Here is a 17,727-nt window from a genome sequence, read left to right as displayed (position 1 = left end):
CCTGTTGGAAGGTGAACCTTCACCCCAGTCTGGGGTCCTGAGCGCTCTGGAGCAGGATCTCTGTACTTTGCACCGTTCATCTTTCCCTCGATCCTGACTAGTGTCCCTGTCCCTGCCGCTGAAAAACGTTCCCACAGCATGATGCTGCCACCAGCATGCTTCACGGTAAGGATGGTGGGAGGTTTCCTCCAGACGTGATGCTTGGCATTCAGGCCAAGGAGTTTCATCAGACCAGAGAATCTTGTTTCTCATGGTTGAGAGTCCTTTAGGTGCCTTTTGGCAAACGCCAAGCAGGCTGTCATGTACCTTTTACAGAGGAGTGGCTTCCGTCTGGCCATTCTACCATAAAGGCCTGATTGGTAGAGTGCTGCAGAGATGGTTGTCCTTCTGGAAGGTTCTCCCATCTCCACAGAGAAACTCTGGAGCTCTGCCAGATTGACCATCGGGTTCTTGGTCACCTCATAAGCTAGGCCCTGTAGTCCCCAATTGCTCAGTTTGGCTCTAGGAAGAGTCTTGGTGGTTCCAAACTTCTTCCATTTAAGAATAATGGAGGCCACTGTGTTATTGGGGACCTTCAATGCTGCAGAAATAATTTGGCACCCTTCCCCAAATCTGTGCCTCGACACAATCCTGTCTTGGAGCTCTACGGACAATTCCGTTGACCTCATGGCTTTGTTTCTAGCTCTGACATGCACTGTCTACTGTGTGACCTTATATAGACAGGTGTGTGCCTTTCCAAATCATGTCCAATCAATTGAATTTACCACAGGTGGACTCCAATCAAGTTGTAGAAACATCTCAAGGATGATAAATGAAAAAAGGATGCACCTGAGCTCAATTTCAAGTCTCACAGCAAAGGGTCTGAATAATTATATGAATAACGTATTTCTGTTATTAATATATTTGCAAACATTTCTAAAATCCTGTTTTCAGATGGTTGTCTAGGTGCTCACACACAGTAGTTATTGTTCAATAAAAATTACTATAAATCAACAAATAATATACCATCATGTCTAATACAGCTGAACAATATCAGATAACACACACACACACACCTGCTGCCAAACTCTAGCTCAATATTGCATCAGAGTGTAATCCAGAGATAATTCAAAAAGAGATATAGTCTTGTCTGGCAGAACCCTTGCTACAAATGCATTCAATTTTCATTGGTTGCTAGGGTTGTTGCTTCTGGTAAAATGTCCACCCCGTGACACCCTCAACAATACCAGGAGGTGCTTGACCTCGCTATACCAGTCTGAGCTCAGAATATCTTTATTGGTACAGGACTTTGGGTCAGTGCTGTATATTGCACCTTTGATCAAGCGGTAAGGGTAGTGGAGATGACGACGTACAGTACCAGTCAAAAGTTTGGACACACCTACTCATTCCAGGGTTTGTCTTTATTTTTACTATTTTCTACATTGTAAAATAATAGTGAAGACATTAAAACTATGAAATAACACATATGGAATCATGTAGTAATCCACAAAGTTTTAAACAAATAACAATAATCACAAACTCCTTCAAGTTTGAGATTTTTGGTTCCAACAGCTGTGTCTTTGTGAGACACGGAGTAGGTGAACGGATGATCTCCGCATGTGTGGTCCCTGCCATGAAGCATGGAGGAGGAGGTGTGATGGTATGGGGGTGCTTTGCTCATCCCACATTCTGCAGTGATACGACATCCCATCTGGTTTGCGCTTAGTGGGACTATAATTGTTTTTCAACAAGACAATGACTCAACACACCTCCAGTCTGTGTAAGGGCTATTTGACCAAGAAGGAGAGTGATGTAGTGCTGCATCAGATGACCTGGCCTCCACAATCACCCGACCTCAATGCAATTGAGATGGTTTGGGATGAGTTGGACCGCAGAGTGAAGGAAAAGCAGCCAACAAGTGCTCAGCATGTGTGTGAACTCCTTCAAGACTGTTGGGAAAGCATTCCTCATGAAGCTGGTTGAGAGAATGCCAAGAGTGTGCAAAGCTGTCATCAAGGCAAAGGGTGCCTACTTTGAAGAATCTCAATTATAAAATATATTTTGATTTGTTTCACACTTTTTTGGTTACTACATGAGTCCATATGTGTTATTTCATAGTTTTGATGTCTTCACTATTATTCTACAATGTAGAATAAAAACCCTGGAATGAGTAGGTGTGTCCAAACTGTTGACTGATACTGTAGTCCAGACCTCCTGTGGATTGCATCATCATAAATGAATGGATAATTGGTATTCCCAGAACTCCGTTATTGAACACATCCATAGATCTCAATTATTAAACACGAGCCTGGTCCCAGATCTGTTTGTGCTTTCTTGCCAACTCCCATAATCATTTTCAAGCCAAACACTGAGGGATGCAAGAGGCCATAGGAGTTGCCGTGCGGGTTGGCAAGAAAACACAAACAGATCTTGAACCAGGCACATTCAACACATCTATATAACTCTGGGCAACACCCAGTGCTATAGCTGTCAATTAAACATTGCCATTTGAAAACTCTTTACAAGATAAAAAAGGCAATATGACATCAATGTCATCAAATATTGTGTAATATATTTATTAACCTGCATAAAATGTTGTTTTCCATACAAGTATTGTGGACTTACAAATACTTTTCTTCCTGTGATCTCAATAATAATATTTTCATCTAAAAGTTAAATTAAACGATTCGTAGCACAAAATTACAGCAACATAGAAAGCATGAAAAGGAAGTTGACAAAAAAGGAGAGTGATTCTTTATCTGTGAAGAATAAAACAAGAGGACAAACATTTTGGATCTGACACCTGTTAACTGGAATTTACTGCATCTTAGCATGTCCCATGTAGCCTGGAATTCCAGACCGCATCATACTACAGTTCACTATTGTTTCACACTGAAACCTGAAATAGAGTTGTATTCATCCAGGATTTGTAGGCTATGTTCGATTGGAACCCTACGGGGCAAAGTAGCTTTTAAAACGTTGCCCATTAGGGGCCACGGTACAGTAGCACAGCCCAATCTGCTGATGAATTAACTTTCCTTCAAACTCTCTGCACTTCAGATGCCTTAGTATATAGGTCTAGTCAGCTTCACTATAATAGACCTAGTCAGCTTCACTTCATAGGTCTGGTCAGCTCACTACTACGTCTAGTCAGCTTCACTACTACGTCTAGTCAGCTTCACTACTACGTCTAGTCAGCTTCACTAGATAGGTCTAGTCAGCTTCACTAGATAGGTCTAGTCAGCTTCAATATATGGGTCTAAGCTTCACTACTACGTCTAGCCAGCTTCACGATATAGGTCTGGTCAGCTTCACTATATGTCTAGTCAGCTTCACTACAAGGTCTAGTCAGCTTCACTACAAGGTCTAGTCAGCTTCACTACTAGGTCTAGTCAGCTTCACTACAAGGTCTAGTCAGCTTCACGATATAGGTCTGGTCAGCTTCAATATATGGGTCTAAGCTTCACTACAACGTCTAGTCAGCTTCACTACAAGGTCTAGTCAGCTTCACTACAAGGTCTAGTCAGCTTCACGATATAGGTCTGGTCAGCTTCACTATATGTCTAGTCAGCTTCACTACAAGGTCTAGTCAGCTTCACTACAAGGTCTAGTCAGCTTCACTATCTATGTCTAGTCAGCTTCACTACTATGTCTAGTCAGCTTCACTACTATGTCTAGTCAGCTTCACTATCTATGTCTAGTCAGCTTCACTACAAGGTCTAGTCAGCTTCACTACAAGGTCTAGTCAGCTTCACTATCTATTTCTAGTCAGCTTCACTACAAGGTCTAGTCAGCTTCACTATCTATGTCTAGTCAGCTTCACTATCTATGTCTAGTCAGCTTCACTATCTATGTCTAGTCAGCTTCACTATCTATGTCTAGTCAGCTTCACTACTATGTCTAGTCAGCTTCACTATCTATGTCTAGTCAGCTTCACTATCTATGTCTAGTCAGCTTCACTATCTATGTCTAGTCAGCTTCACTATCTATGTCTAGTCAGCTTCACTATATATCTAGTCAGCTTCACTATATGTCTAGTCAGCTTCACTACTATGTCTAGTCAGCTTCACTATAATAGGTCTGTGCATGGCCTCAGTGCAATGTGCAGCCATCAAATCTACTGTCCATCAGCAGTCCCATTCAGTGGTGTGTTTTTCTCTTGGTCAAGTAACGTTTCCTATAGCAAATAGTGAAGACATGTACAGCCTGAGTATCTTCATAGTATACATACATGATGCACAAACTATGCAAATATCAATTTATATCAGCTTTTAATAATTAATAATTACAGAGGCTTAGTCAAAACGTGACTATCAATTGCTAAAAGATTTCAAATATGCTCTATAGGAATATGGATTATAACACAATTATTTATATCAATTTTAAAAATAGAGACTTGAAATCCTGTTACATGTATAATTATTCACCTGGAAAATAAAAATAACATCTACTTGAAACAGAATGTATATTATATTGCTTCTTAACCATATTTCGCTGCTTTTCGGAAAACCTAACCACACGTCAGGGTTGATATGGCGACTACACAGATAGGAATATACCCTCATGATAAATATCTCTACATCATCAAAAATACTGTGTTCCTTCCTGTTCCTGTGGTTCTTAACATAAGATCTCATCTCAAAGTGTGCCCTCAAGTCGACAGAGAGTACTGTCAAAGATGGTCGTAGTCATTACCATAGAAATATAATGAATTCTATTTCTACGGTTTCTGTGGACTATTTCTACGGACAAGAACTTTAATGCTGTGATGTCATGCATATCAGTCATCAGACATATCAAGGTCAGTTTTCCCCCTCTCAAACCAATAGATCCCACGCACATGTAGATCCAAAATAACCTTCCCATAAATACTGTCATTGGGATTTTAGCTAGCACCCACATTTTGTTACTCGGGAAATTCAAATATCAAGAAGTTTAAACTGTTAAGGTCCGGAATATAAACCCAACGCAAACTGAGTGGAAAATACAACTTCAGCCCGTTTCAGACAAACTCAGTGGAAAGTGTAATAAACTAGATTTTAAACTCATCCACGTTGTGATGAGTGAATCTCTGGCTTTTTGGACTTACTGGTGATAGTATGAAGAGACCCTGTCTTGAAAACATAGAGGAAAATATGCTCAACTCAACCAAATGTAAAGTTTTGATTTACATTTGGTTGAGTTGTCAACTAACATGAATTCAATGTGAAATCAACCAAAAATGTCATGATGTCATTGGATTTAGGTTAAAAGTTGGGTGAAAGAAAATACAAAATTCCTTTACGTTGATTACTTTTTTTCAATTCAAATCACTTTTCTACGTTGATTCAACGGCATCACATTTAATTTTGGGGTTGAAATGACGTGGAAACAACATTGATTGAAGCAGTTTTTGGCTAGTGGGTTTTGAGCTGTGTGGATGCATACAAATGTCTTTCTCATCAACAAAACACATCAAAACACCATCATAGATTAAATATGTCTCTAATACTTAAATTATCATACACAAAAAGTAAACATTCTTATCAAATTTATTCCTAGTGGTATCTGCGTCTCTCTTTGCTTGCCAAACCAGTTGAACTCTGCTCCTTCTGATACCAGGTTTAGTGTTTGTTCACCTACTTTTTCCCATATAGTGCATACACTTCTCTGATATCTGTCTTCAAAAGCATGCTTACTCTGCAGTGTTGGGGTAAATTCCTTTTCAATTCAGGAAGTAAACTGAAATTCCATTTCCAATTTTACACAATGCTTCTCGTTGCAAAAATTGTAGAATTAGAAATTTAGTTTACTTCCAGAGTCCGCAAAATGACGTTGAGTGAGCAGCACCGCAGATATTGCAATGAGCAAGATGCAAGACTTCGCTCTCACACAGTATCTGTACATGTGCTCTGGTTTGATTCATGCATTTACAACGTGGTAGCCACAGGACCAAAAGAGCAGAGAAGCTGAGCATCGCAATCTAACGCTCTAAGTTGTCGCATACAATTGACTCACTATGCTGTTTACTTTGTGCATCTATGTCATATCGCTGACTCTACCTTTAATTGAAATGGAATTGACCCAACCCTGTAACTCTTGGTCATTCATTCCTGATAGTGTCTTCAATCCTAAAGTCCTAAACATCAGTTCAGGGTATACAGTAATAACCTAATGTGATAATGTTTGTATTATTCCTCTCAGAGGACATAGAAGACTGAAAGAAAGGATGACGGTTGATGATAACGATTGGAAAGCCCTGACTGCCAGTGCCAAGCACTCTGCCATGTCATGTTCAGGAGACTACAGTAGGGGGAGCTGTTGGCGCACAGTTCAGCTTCCTGTGGAAGACAGTATAATGATTTATGAACAATTTCATTTACATTTTCAATACTGTGTTTAAAACTCTCAAGTAAACATGACCAGTAGTAAAACAGCTATTGAAATAAGGTTGAAGGGCAACAACTTTGCTACTGTACCAATTTAGAAATTAATTAAATCTTTGATTTCCTTTCTGGGTATAAATGTCTGTCTGAGAATACACTGTACGGTCTCTCAAATCAACCTACAACCCAGTGAAAAGGGCGGGAGAGAAAGCTTAATTTCACAGGCAGAAGTGCACATACATACTGTAAATGTTTTACACTTTTTCCTAAAAAGATATTCACCGCATAATTTCTAAATGAGAAACAGTAGAAAATGAAACCCCTATGAAGCTGGTTCTAGTTATGCATTTAAATGAGGTTGATTTCAGAAGTCCGTAAATCCCATAGCGATTAAGCTGCTGTGTTTGATAGTGTAGTATATTCCATATCACAGCCACTTCCCGTGTATCTACTTTCTTCCTTCCTTCCTACTGACAGAGCAGCTCTGTCTCACCTGGGACCACTCTATCCCACTCTGGGGGACCTTCTTCCTTATTCAGGAAACTGCAGTGATGTTTCAAGTTGCAATTTCTTCAGGATACATGAGGATATTCCTAAATTTCAACAAAACAAGCATCATCATAACAATTATACAGTAAGTATAGTTTAAATAAGTCAACATAAATAAAAATGATTGTTATGGACATAATTGATCATTAACTTAGAAGCCTGTTGTGAAGTTGTAGTGTTGGAGACTCAGAGACCTCATCACCCTCCTCACTTCTCACCTGTCCATCAGAAGTTTCAAAGCTCTCTCTATGTTCATCCGATGTCCGACCCTGGTCACCCCTAGGTCTATGAGGTCGTCCTTCTGCAGGCTAGGCAGGTGGCTGCCCTCGATGTCGTTGTCCATGAAGGTGTCTCTGTGCTCAGCCAGGTTTAGGCTCTCCAGCCAGTCGGCCACGTCGTGTTTGCTCCACATCAGAACCGGCTTGGTGGCAAAAGGTTTGTTGGAGACGGCCTGGATGAGGGTGAGGGGGGAGGGTGAGCGGCTGCTCCCCGTGCCCAGGCTGAGAGGGGGGGTGGGCAGGCCGAACACGTCTGAAAGGGTGGGAGAGGTGGCAGGGAGTGAGGAGGCACAGCCGAGGCCTGAGTCTGGGGGAGAGAGGATGGGGCTGGGGGCTCTGTGGTGGGAGGGGCTCTCTGTCTGTTGGTTTGGAGATGGGGCAGGCACGTTCGGGGGGAGCTGGGCAGCAAAAGAGACTGTGGTATTCCGCTGTGTACCTGAGGAGAGGGACCCACTGTCCGGACCCCTACAGAAAGTACAGAACACATTAGGTTTGATGACAAGAGAGAGAGAGAGAGAAAAAGAGAGAGTAGCGAACACACTAGGTTAGAGGACAAGAGAGAAAGAGGTGTTGCTTATCAGAAAAGAATGAGCTGAAACATTAGTCAGAGACCCTGAGTTAGCATGACAAACAAACTGAAATATTCCACAACTACACCTGGATGCAGTATAGACTCATCAACTAATCCAATGACTGTTCTAACTGGGCCAGTAAGAGACGGACACTTTGATGTCTCTCCTCCTGTGAGGAAAAGAAGAAGTAGTCCACCTGACCTGACAGACCTACTGGAGGATTAATACACTGACCTGACAGACCTACTGGAGGATTAATACACTGACCTGACAGATCTACTGGAGGATTAATACACTGACCTGACAGACCTACTGGAGGATTAATACACTGACCTGACAGATCTACTGGAGGATTAATACACTGACCTGACAGACCTACTGGAGGATTAATACACTGACCTGACAGACCTACTGGAGGATTAATACACTGACCTGACAGACCTACTGGAGGATTAATACACTGACCTGACAGACCTACTGGAGGATTAATACACTGACCTGACAGACCTACTGGAGGATTAATACACTGACCTGACAGACCTACTGGAGGATTAATACACTGACCTGACAGACCTACTGGAGGATTAATACACTGACCTGACAGATCTACTGGAGGATTAATACACTGACCTGACAGATCTACTGGAGGATTAATACACTGACCTGACAGACCTACTGGAGGATTAATACACTGACCTGACAGATCTACTGGAGGATTAATACACTGACCTGACAGATCTACTGGAGGATTAATACACTGACCTGACAGACCTACTGGAGGATTAATACACTGACCTGACAGATCTACTGGAGGATTAATACACTGACCTGACAGACCTACTGGAGGATTAATACACTGACCTGACAGATCTACTGGAGGATTAATACACTGACCTGACAGACCTACTGGAGGATTAATACACTGACCTGACAGACCTACTGGAGGATTAATACACTGACCTGACAGATCTACTGGAGGATTAATACACTGACGTGACAGATCTACTGGAGGATTAATACACTGACCTGACAGATCTACTGGAGGATTAATACACTGACCTGACAGACCTACTGGAGGATTAATACACTGACCTGACAGACCTACTGGAGGATTAATACACTGACCTGACAGACCTACTGGAGGATTAATACACTGACCTGACAGATCTACTGGAGGATTAATACACTGACCTGACAGACCTACTGGAGGATTAATACACTGACCTGACAGACCTACTGGAGGATTAATACACTGACCTGACAGACCTACTGGAGGATTAATACACTGACCTGACAGACCTACTGGAGGATTAATACACTGACCTGACAGACCTACTGGAGGATTAATACACTGACCTGACAGACCTACTGGAGGATTAATACACTGACCTGACAGACCTACTGGAGGATTAATACACTGACCTGACAGATCTACTGGAGGATTAATACACTGACCTGACAGATCTACTGGAGGATTAATACACTGACCTGACAGACCTACTGGAGGATTAATACACTGACCTGACAGATCTACTGGAGGATTAATACACTGACCTGACAGATCTACTGGAGGATTAATACACTGACCTGACAGACCTACTGGAGGATTAATACACTGACCTGACAGATCTACTGGAGGATTAATACACTGACCTGACAGACCTACTGGAGGATTAATACACTGACCTGACAGATCTACTGGAGGATTAATACACTGACCTGACAGACCTACTGGAGGATTAATACACTGACCTGACAGACCTACTGGAGGATTAATACACTGACCTGACAGATCTACTGGAGGATTAATACACTGACCTGACAGATCTACTGGAGGATTAATACACTGACCTGACAGACCTACTGGAGGATTAATACACTGACCTGACAGACCTACTGGAGGATTAATACACTGACCTGACAGACCTACTGGAGGATTAATACACTGACCTGACAGACCTACTGGAGGATTAATACACTGACCTGACAGATCTACTGGAGGATTAATACACTGACCTGACAGATCTACTGGAGGATTAATACACTGACCTGACAGACCTACTGGAGGATTAATACACTGACCTGACAGACCTACTGGAGGATTAATACACTGACCTGACAGATCTACTGGAGGATTAATACACTGACCTGACAGACCTACTGGAGGATTAATACACTGACCTGACAGATCTACTGGAGGATTAATACACTGACCTGACAGACCTACTGGAGGATTAATACACTGACCTGACAGACCTACTGGAGGATTAATACACTGACCTGACAGACCTACTGGAGGATTAATACACTGACCTGACAGACCTACTGGAGGATTAATACACTGACCTGACAGACCTACTGGAGGATTAATACACTGACCTGACAGACCTACTGGAGGATTAATACACTGACCTGACAGACCTACTGGAGGATTAATACACTGACCTGACAGACCTACTGGAGGATTAATACACTGACCTGACAGACCTACTGGAGGATTAATACACTGACCTGACAGATCTACTGGAGGATTAATACACTGACCTGACAGATCTACTGGAGGATTAATACACTGACCTGACAGACCTACTGGAGGATTAATACACTGACCTGACAGATCTACTGGAGGATTAATACACTGACCTGACAGATCTACTGGAGGATTAATACACTGACCTGACAGACCTACTGGAGGATTAATATACTGACCTGACAGACCTACAGGAGGATTAATACACTGACCTGACAGACCTACTGGAGGATTAATATACTGACCTGACAGACCTACAGGAGGATTAATACACTGACCTGACAGACCTACTGGAGGATTAATATACTCACCTGCCAGTCTTTCCCTAAACAACACAAACTCCTTCAAAACTGCAGACTGGAAGGGGGCTTCCATGTGTGTGCGTGTGTCCATGAGTGTGTATGTCCGTGTGTGTGTGTGTCCGTGTGTCTGTGTGTGATTATGTTTGTGTGTACCCGTGGGTGTGTGTGTGTACCCGTGTGTGTGTGAGTGTGTGTCCTTGTGTGTGTGTTTATGTCCATGTGTGTGTGTGTCCGTGTGTGTGTGTGTATGTGTGTGTCCGTGTGTGCGTGTGTCCCTGTGTGTGTGTTTGTGTCCGTGTGTGTGTGTGTGTGTTTGTGTCAGATGAGAGTGAAGAATAAGAACAAGTATAAAAGGGATCTATTCTTTCCATTGGAAGTTAGAAGTTGGAAGTGGGGAATTCATTCTAAATACAAAGAAACTAACAGTGTTTTCCTTCCCATAGAAACTAACAGTGTTTTCCTTCCCATAGAAAGTGACAGCCATTTCTTTGAAAGTGTCAGAAGATCTCTATTCATGTATTTATGTATCAGGTTGAATCAGGTTAACCTAATATCTCATTCTGATTAGGTTTGTTCTGTGCTCTGCAGTATATTCAGCGTGAACAACACTGGTAGTAGAGCTTTGGTGGTACAGCCATGACTTTTAGAGTTAGCCTCATCTGGTCTGCTCTGTAAATAACCACAGCTTTCCATAATAAATGAGTTTGTTGCTATCCCAGAGGACTGCTGTAGGGTGGAACGCACAGTGTCTGTAAGAAATGCCATGCCGGCTTACGTAGCCTGCTGTACAAACAAGATATCTGCTAGTTACACAAATAGACATACCGTACGAGCAGCGATAAACAAACGTTCAGACAGTGACCTGCATACACAAAAGTGTTCTAAATACACACAAATATGCATTCATACCTGCAAAAACCAACTACACAATAACAGCCTACAATCATACATCCCACACATACACCACTCCATAGCCTACATCTGTTGGAGCCTCAATGTATACACACACATTCATATCTAGTCTACGATGACAATCTACTTCCAGTGGTTTGCGGTGACTGGTAGAGGAATGAAGAGGAGAGTTAACTGACCAGAGAGGCCCATTGATATTTGACCAACTCTGGGTTTGTTCAAATGACAGACGATTGAGAGACAGGTTGCACACACACCATCCACCCCTGTTAAAACAAAGTGTGTATGCATCTCAAACGGCACACTATTCCCTATTCCCCTATGGGCCCTGGTGCACTAAGTAGGGAATAGGGTGCCATTTGGCACGCAGCCTCTGTGCTATTTTGAACCGTGCTGCTAGCGACACACAGTGACACACCGCTCACCCCTTCCTTCGGAGGAAAGCTCTGTGGCGGTTTGGTCTCTATGATAATCAGACTGGCATGACGTTGTTGCTCATCTACTCCTCAAGGCTGCTGCTCTCATTATTAGGTTGCTAGGCAACTCCTTCTGCTCTCCGGCAGAACACACACACACACACACACATACACACGGAGTAGCCTACCTTGATCCAAAAACAGTCCTACATCCTGAGGAAGAAGAGTCTATCCCCTCTCCTGGCTTTGGTGTCCTGTCCTTGTTCTGCATGTCCTGGGGGTTAGAGCCTGGAGGGTCTCCCCATAGCTTGGAGGTTCTTTGAGTTGGTGTTCTGGGAGGCTCTGAAGAGACGCTGGCCCCGGGGGGAGGCGGTGGGACGGAGGAAGGTGCGGCGAAAGTTCTTATGTTCTCCTCTCTATCCATCAAGGCAGGGTCCTTGTAAAGTGCGTTGCTCTTGTTTGCGGCAGGTTGCCTGGTTCTTGACTTTGAAGTCCGGTCCACCAGAAAGGCCTGTCTGTCTGCATAGACTGTACATGTGTTGTCCAGCACCTCGCCACCCTCGGACGACAGCGTGGAGATACTGGATACGGTGGACATAGTGCTTGTAGTCTCCAGCTGGGGGTCTCCAATACTGCGGCTGTCCGGCTCCACATCAATGCCCGAGTCACTGATAGGATCGTAGCTCTCCAAGAGGGCGTGGGGGAAGCAGGGGGGCGTACAGTTGGTGAGCACCGCAGGCCGTTTGATCATGGTCTGGTCAGGGTGGCCTGGGGTGTTAGCGTGATAGGGATAGAAGGGGGCTAGAGACGATGGTGCCCTGCCAGCGTTTCGTTGCTGTTTCAGGAGCTCAGCGATCGCCCCCTTTTGGTCCTCTGGGATGTCAAAGCTGTTGGCGAACTCGAGCGGCGGTGGCAGTGGGTCAGCAAAGAACTCATCGTCGATGTCCACGGAGGGAACACAGGGTGGAGGGGGGATACCGAAGGGTAGTTTGACCGGCTCGTCCACTGAGGTGACGGTGATCATGGTCTTACTACCTCTGGGTCCAGGGCCCATAGAGTGGGGGTTGTGGGGGTTAGGGGAGGCCATTTTGGGGGTGTTAGGTTGGTTGGGGTCCCGGAGCTCACTGGGGGTGCTGTCTGGACTGACCGCCCCGTCCCTCTCCCCCTCAGACAGGTTGTTCTCGTCAGTGGTGTGGACCATCAGCAACCCAGCTGACTTCTGCTGAGACGTGTCACCAATGTCTATCAACATGTTCTTCTTCTCCTCTTCTCTCTGAGGACGGGAGAGACTCTTGTCCTTGTCTTTGGCCAACGGGTGGTCGTATTTGGACTCTGTCTCGTACTTTGCCTCTGTCATCTGCCTACGAAGCCCCGCCCTGCCCGGTCGACCCATGGTGGCGGTCGAGGAGAAATTTGCGCCCATGCCGGTCCTCAGCTTGGTGTCGATGAACAGAGGCTTGTTCAGGTCAGGTTTAGGCGGTTCGGTCTTCAGCGGGAGAGGCTGGGACTGCTCTCTCATGGCCCGGTCCCGTGCAGCCAGAGCCAGGGCCAGAGGAGAGTTGGGGTCCAGAGGCTTCCCTGTGACTGGGTGGACGTAGTGCCCACTACTGGAGGTATAGGTCTTGGCGGGCAGACTGACCGGGCTGTGGTGGCCAGTGCGCGTGTGGAGCGGCTCTCTCACAACAGTGGGCTCCGGGGTGTTGAAGACCGCCACGTTACTCCCTCTTCTGGGGATGCTGAGTAGTGAGGCAGGTGGGGCCATGAGGCGACGCAGGCGCTCGTCACTACTGAACATTCCCTCGTCGATGGACTTGGAGTGGCGGAGGCGAGGCGCGGGCGCGGGAGGCGAGTCTTCTTCACCCTGGTCGGTGAACCTGTAGGATGGGGAGTTCTGGTGAGAATCCACCATCCTCATCTCACGTTCCCGCACTGCGCCCGCCATGGCCGTGGCAAAGGGACTGCTGGGGTTGTGTCCGTCATCCGGCCGGAGTTGTCCTGGGTGGTCATGGGATCCAGTCTCTATCTCCATGCTGCTGCCCTGGCTGCTCTTCCCACTGCTAGATGTAGAGGGTTCCTTGATGATGATGGTTGGGATTTTTATGGTGCAGGTCTTCTCTGGGCTGTCCTCAATCTTGTTCTGCTTCATCAGCATGCCCTTCCTCCTCTGAGGTTTGTTGGGGGCAAACAGGCCCAGGTTGCCCATCTTCCCCAGGTCTGAGTATGGGTTCTCTGGGATCTGGGCCCTGCGGTTCAGGAAGCTCTGCTGGGCTGTGAGGCCTTGGCCTGGACTCTGGCTACCCTGGTGGTGGTGGTGGTCCTCAGACTGATACTGTTCCGACTGGGGCTCTGTGTAGTACATACCCCCCTGTTCCCTCCATCCATCCCTGCCGCCCGTGTTGGGGTCCCCCCCTCGCTCAGGGGCGGTGCCTTTGGGAACAGTGTGTCTGATAGTGCCGTAGCCTCTGCCCTGGGGGTTGGGGTCGTTGTTGTAAGGGGGAGATGGAGGGGAGATAGCGGGCGGGGGTGGGATGTCCTCTGATGTGTCCGGCATTGATAGGCTCCTGGTGAATTTCAACATGGGAGGGGTCAGGAACTGAGGGGCGTCCTCTTCTGTTATTCCTGAAAAAGAAACATACATTGACTATTACTTTACATTAACGGCAATTATAGAATTGAAACCTTCAAGGGTGTGTGTGCGGGAAAAAAGGTAATTGAATACAGATGTGTGTGAGTGTGAGTGTGCATGCCTGTGCACGCATGTGTACTGTATATAAGTGTGTGCTGTACAGTATGTATGCAGGTTAAATATTTAGCATGGACAGAAACATGTTGAGATGTAGTTACCAGATGTTCCTATGGACTTTTGTCGTCTCATGGTCCCCTGTCTGTTTGGCACCCCCAGGAAGGGGCCTCGACCTCTGGGGCTGCCTGGCTCTCTGGGCTGGGTCTGGGTCTGCATCGACACGTCCTGGCTCTCACACATGGACTGTAACAAAGAGAGGAGAAGAGACTGAGCCTGCATGGGAAACAGTCTATCAGTTTATAGATCAGTTAGAATTGTTAGAATGATTGTTGATGTACATTTCCTTTCATTTTATTTGTCATTTATTTCATAGCCCTTTAAACTCGTACCCATATACGGGTTGAAAATGGGCGATTTCAAATCAAATCAAATTGTATTCACATTTCCATGTCATAAAACGGATGTAATATACACTGTCAATGTTTATGATGACTATGTTAGATGTACAGTTACAAGATGACCTGGCATTATACCCTGCGTTGTACTGAACAGAATGAGCCTGTTTGTAGGATTGTGAAGAAAATTTGCAGTGGACCACACACCTGAATGCACTCATGACTCCATTCTATGCACACCAAAATGATGACCTGCTTCTCTGAATTGCCTTGTGAAAGCCTAACGCTATAGTTTCTAATTTAGCTCGTCATGTTGGCAATAGAGCAAGATTAAAAATGATGATCTGCTCTCTGAATTGCCTTGTGAAAGCCTAACACTGTACTTTCTAATTTAGCTCGTCATGTTGGCAATAGAGCAAGATTAAAAATTATGCTTACCTGACCCAGATTTCGAATTTATAATGGACCGTTTATGGATTGAGTAAACAACAACAATAATTGTGTAAAGGCTGGGATGCAGGGCTATATTCCAAACAAAACAACTACAAGTGTGCTTGCTCTAGTTCCTCAATGGCATAGCTAGGAGTCATAAAAATGCATTGAAATGCATTATGAACTGTGCACACTTTGGAGAGGTGTGTGGCCACTTGGAAACACCAGTTAGACCTCTCACTTTTATGTTGCACCTACTGTACCCCAAATTTTCCAAGAATATTATTATCATGTTACTGAATTTATCCAGATATTTTTTTAATTTTGTTATCAACAAATGCGGCAAAAAGTACAGTACATGTAAAATGCACATACAATCAACAGTGTAATGTTTGGATTCAGTCTTGTGTCAGGTGAACTGTTGTGTCCTCAACTTTGGACTAATCATTTTCCCATAATCTCCAAACTGTTCCTTTTTAATTGCTACCATGGTTACACATACGCTTTAAATATTTATTCCTTAAGAAACATTTCAATTTAGCCCTATCCATATTGGGCAATTCCCACGAGTGTAAGAGGTTATTAACCAAACACATTTATTTGTCCTCTGCTGCAGGTCAACTTGTGGAAGATCTAATGGAAAAGTAAGAACGTGAAGCTGTTTAAACCTAAACTAGTTCAGAAGCAGGTCAGGACCATGAACACCTCCTAACAGATAAAATCCATCAGGACCATGAACACCTCCTAACAGATAAAATCCATCAGGAACATAAACACCTAACAGATAAAATCCATCAGGAACATAAACACCTCCTAACAGATAAAATCCATCAGGACCATAAACACCTCCTAACAGATAAAATCCATCAGGAACATAAACACCACCTAACAGATAAAATCCATCAGGACCATGAACACCTAACAGATAAAATCCATCAGGAACATAAACACCTCCTAACAGATAAAATCCATCAGGACCATGAACACCTCCTAACAGATAAAATCCATCAGGAACATAAACACCTCCTAACAGATAAAATCCATCAGGACCATGAACACCTCCTAACAGATAAAATCCATCAGGACCATGAACACCTCCTAACAGATAAAATCCATCATGTACTTCCTTATCCAGCCAGCTTAGAGCAGTAAATTGCAACAGGCAATGGTGCACCCATCAGCATTCTCGCAGCATAGATCTCTATGGTCTTGCTCCAGTGTCACATAGCAACAAACTACACACTCAATAATGAAATACATACGCATACCTCACAACAGAGTAGTGTAGATAGTAGTAGAGTAAAGCCTGGTTAGTGGTTATTCTTACGTTCATCTCTGGGTTCATGGCCAAGCACCTGCTGTTGGGCCGCGTTTTGACCGTGTTTGCAACCCTTATGTCAGTGTTAGAGTTGTCCCATATGGGCTTCTGAGGAGGCATGTTCTCTTCCACTTTATCTGGAACACAAAGACAGACAGACAGACAGACAGACACCGCTCCACTGTGAGTATAGGATACCATAGCCTACACTCTATATCTGTCTCCAAGCAATGACAATCCATTCCGTCAGTCAGAATGGGAAATCAAACCGAGCATAAAGGAAAAGGGAACAGAAATAGTCACACTGACATTGGTCAAAGTCAAAGCCGTGCAAGCTAGCTATCACTTTCTTTTGGTTCTATGATTTAGCTGTTTTGGTCTGTTTTTAACTCCTTGGTTGCGTCCTAAATGGAATCCTATTCCCTATCCAGTCCACTACTTTTGACCAGGGCCCATAGGGCTCTGTTTAAAAGTAGTGGACTATATGAGTTAGGGTGTCATTTAAGACGCAACCCTTAAAAAATTGACAATGAGTGACAAGAATTTGGTAAGACGGCACAAACTGATCTGGACCAGGCTATATGGTTCAGCGGCAACTGCACAACCAACATGCTAGTCTTTTTTTTCTTTTTTTTTCTTTTTGAGCGCTCCCATGCATGGGACGATTACTTAGAGTGACTGAGAATACAATCCTCTTCTTTAGACGCTCATTATCTGAAGACTGATCATCTAGAACAGGAAGAAAAGGCAGTTCAGATAGGGACATCCATACGGTATCTATAGTTATTCTGATTACACATTCAAAACACCCTTCTCCCTCACTGCTGTCAAAAACCTGTGAACTGAGGAGAGAGGGCTATAGGCGACATCCTACTGTCTTCATGAAATACATTATTACTGAATTAAATCTAACCAAGAGCAGGTTGACATTTAGTG

At 44.2% G+C, this 17,727-nt stretch overlaps 1 protein-coding gene across 12 annotated transcripts in view; it reads right to left on the bottom strand.

Annotated features, from left to right (window-relative positions):
• Nucleotides 1–2,531: 2,531 nt before the first annotated feature.
• The window catches only part of LOC115197597 (SH3 and multiple ankyrin repeat domains protein 2), a 174,058-nt gene continuing 158,862 nt past the window's right edge, over nt 2,532–17,727 (bottom strand). For 6 of the 12 annotated variants that reach the window (XM_029759268.1, XM_029759260.1, XM_029759263.1 and 3 more), the window contains 6 exons: nt 17,461–17,520; nt 16,801–16,928; nt 14,748–14,889; nt 12,092–14,522; nt 7,112–7,636; nt 2,534–6,937 (listed from right to left, as the gene is read on the bottom strand). In XM_029759268.1, coding sequence (XP_029615128.1) covers nt 6,901–6,937; nt 7,112–7,636; nt 12,092–14,522; nt 14,748–14,889; nt 16,801–16,928; nt 17,461–17,520 — 3,323 coding nt within the window. In that variant the 3' untranslated portion in view covers nt 2,534–6,900. Of the gene's footprint in view, nt 7,637–12,091; nt 14,523–14,747; nt 14,890–16,800; nt 16,929–17,460; nt 17,521–17,727 lie in introns of all 12 variants that reach the window. The other 6 variants (XM_029759265.1, XM_029759266.1, XM_029759267.1 and 3 more) reach the window with 4 other exon arrangements.

This window comes from Salmo trutta, chromosome 7, assembly GCF_901001165.1.
Source record: "Salmo trutta chromosome 7, fSalTru1.1, whole genome shotgun sequence".
NCBI lineage: Eukaryota > Metazoa > Chordata > Actinopteri > Salmoniformes > Salmonidae > Salmo > Salmo trutta.
The sequence above is the reverse complement of the archived record's forward strand: the minus strand, read 5'-3'. Positions and strand labels throughout refer to the sequence as shown.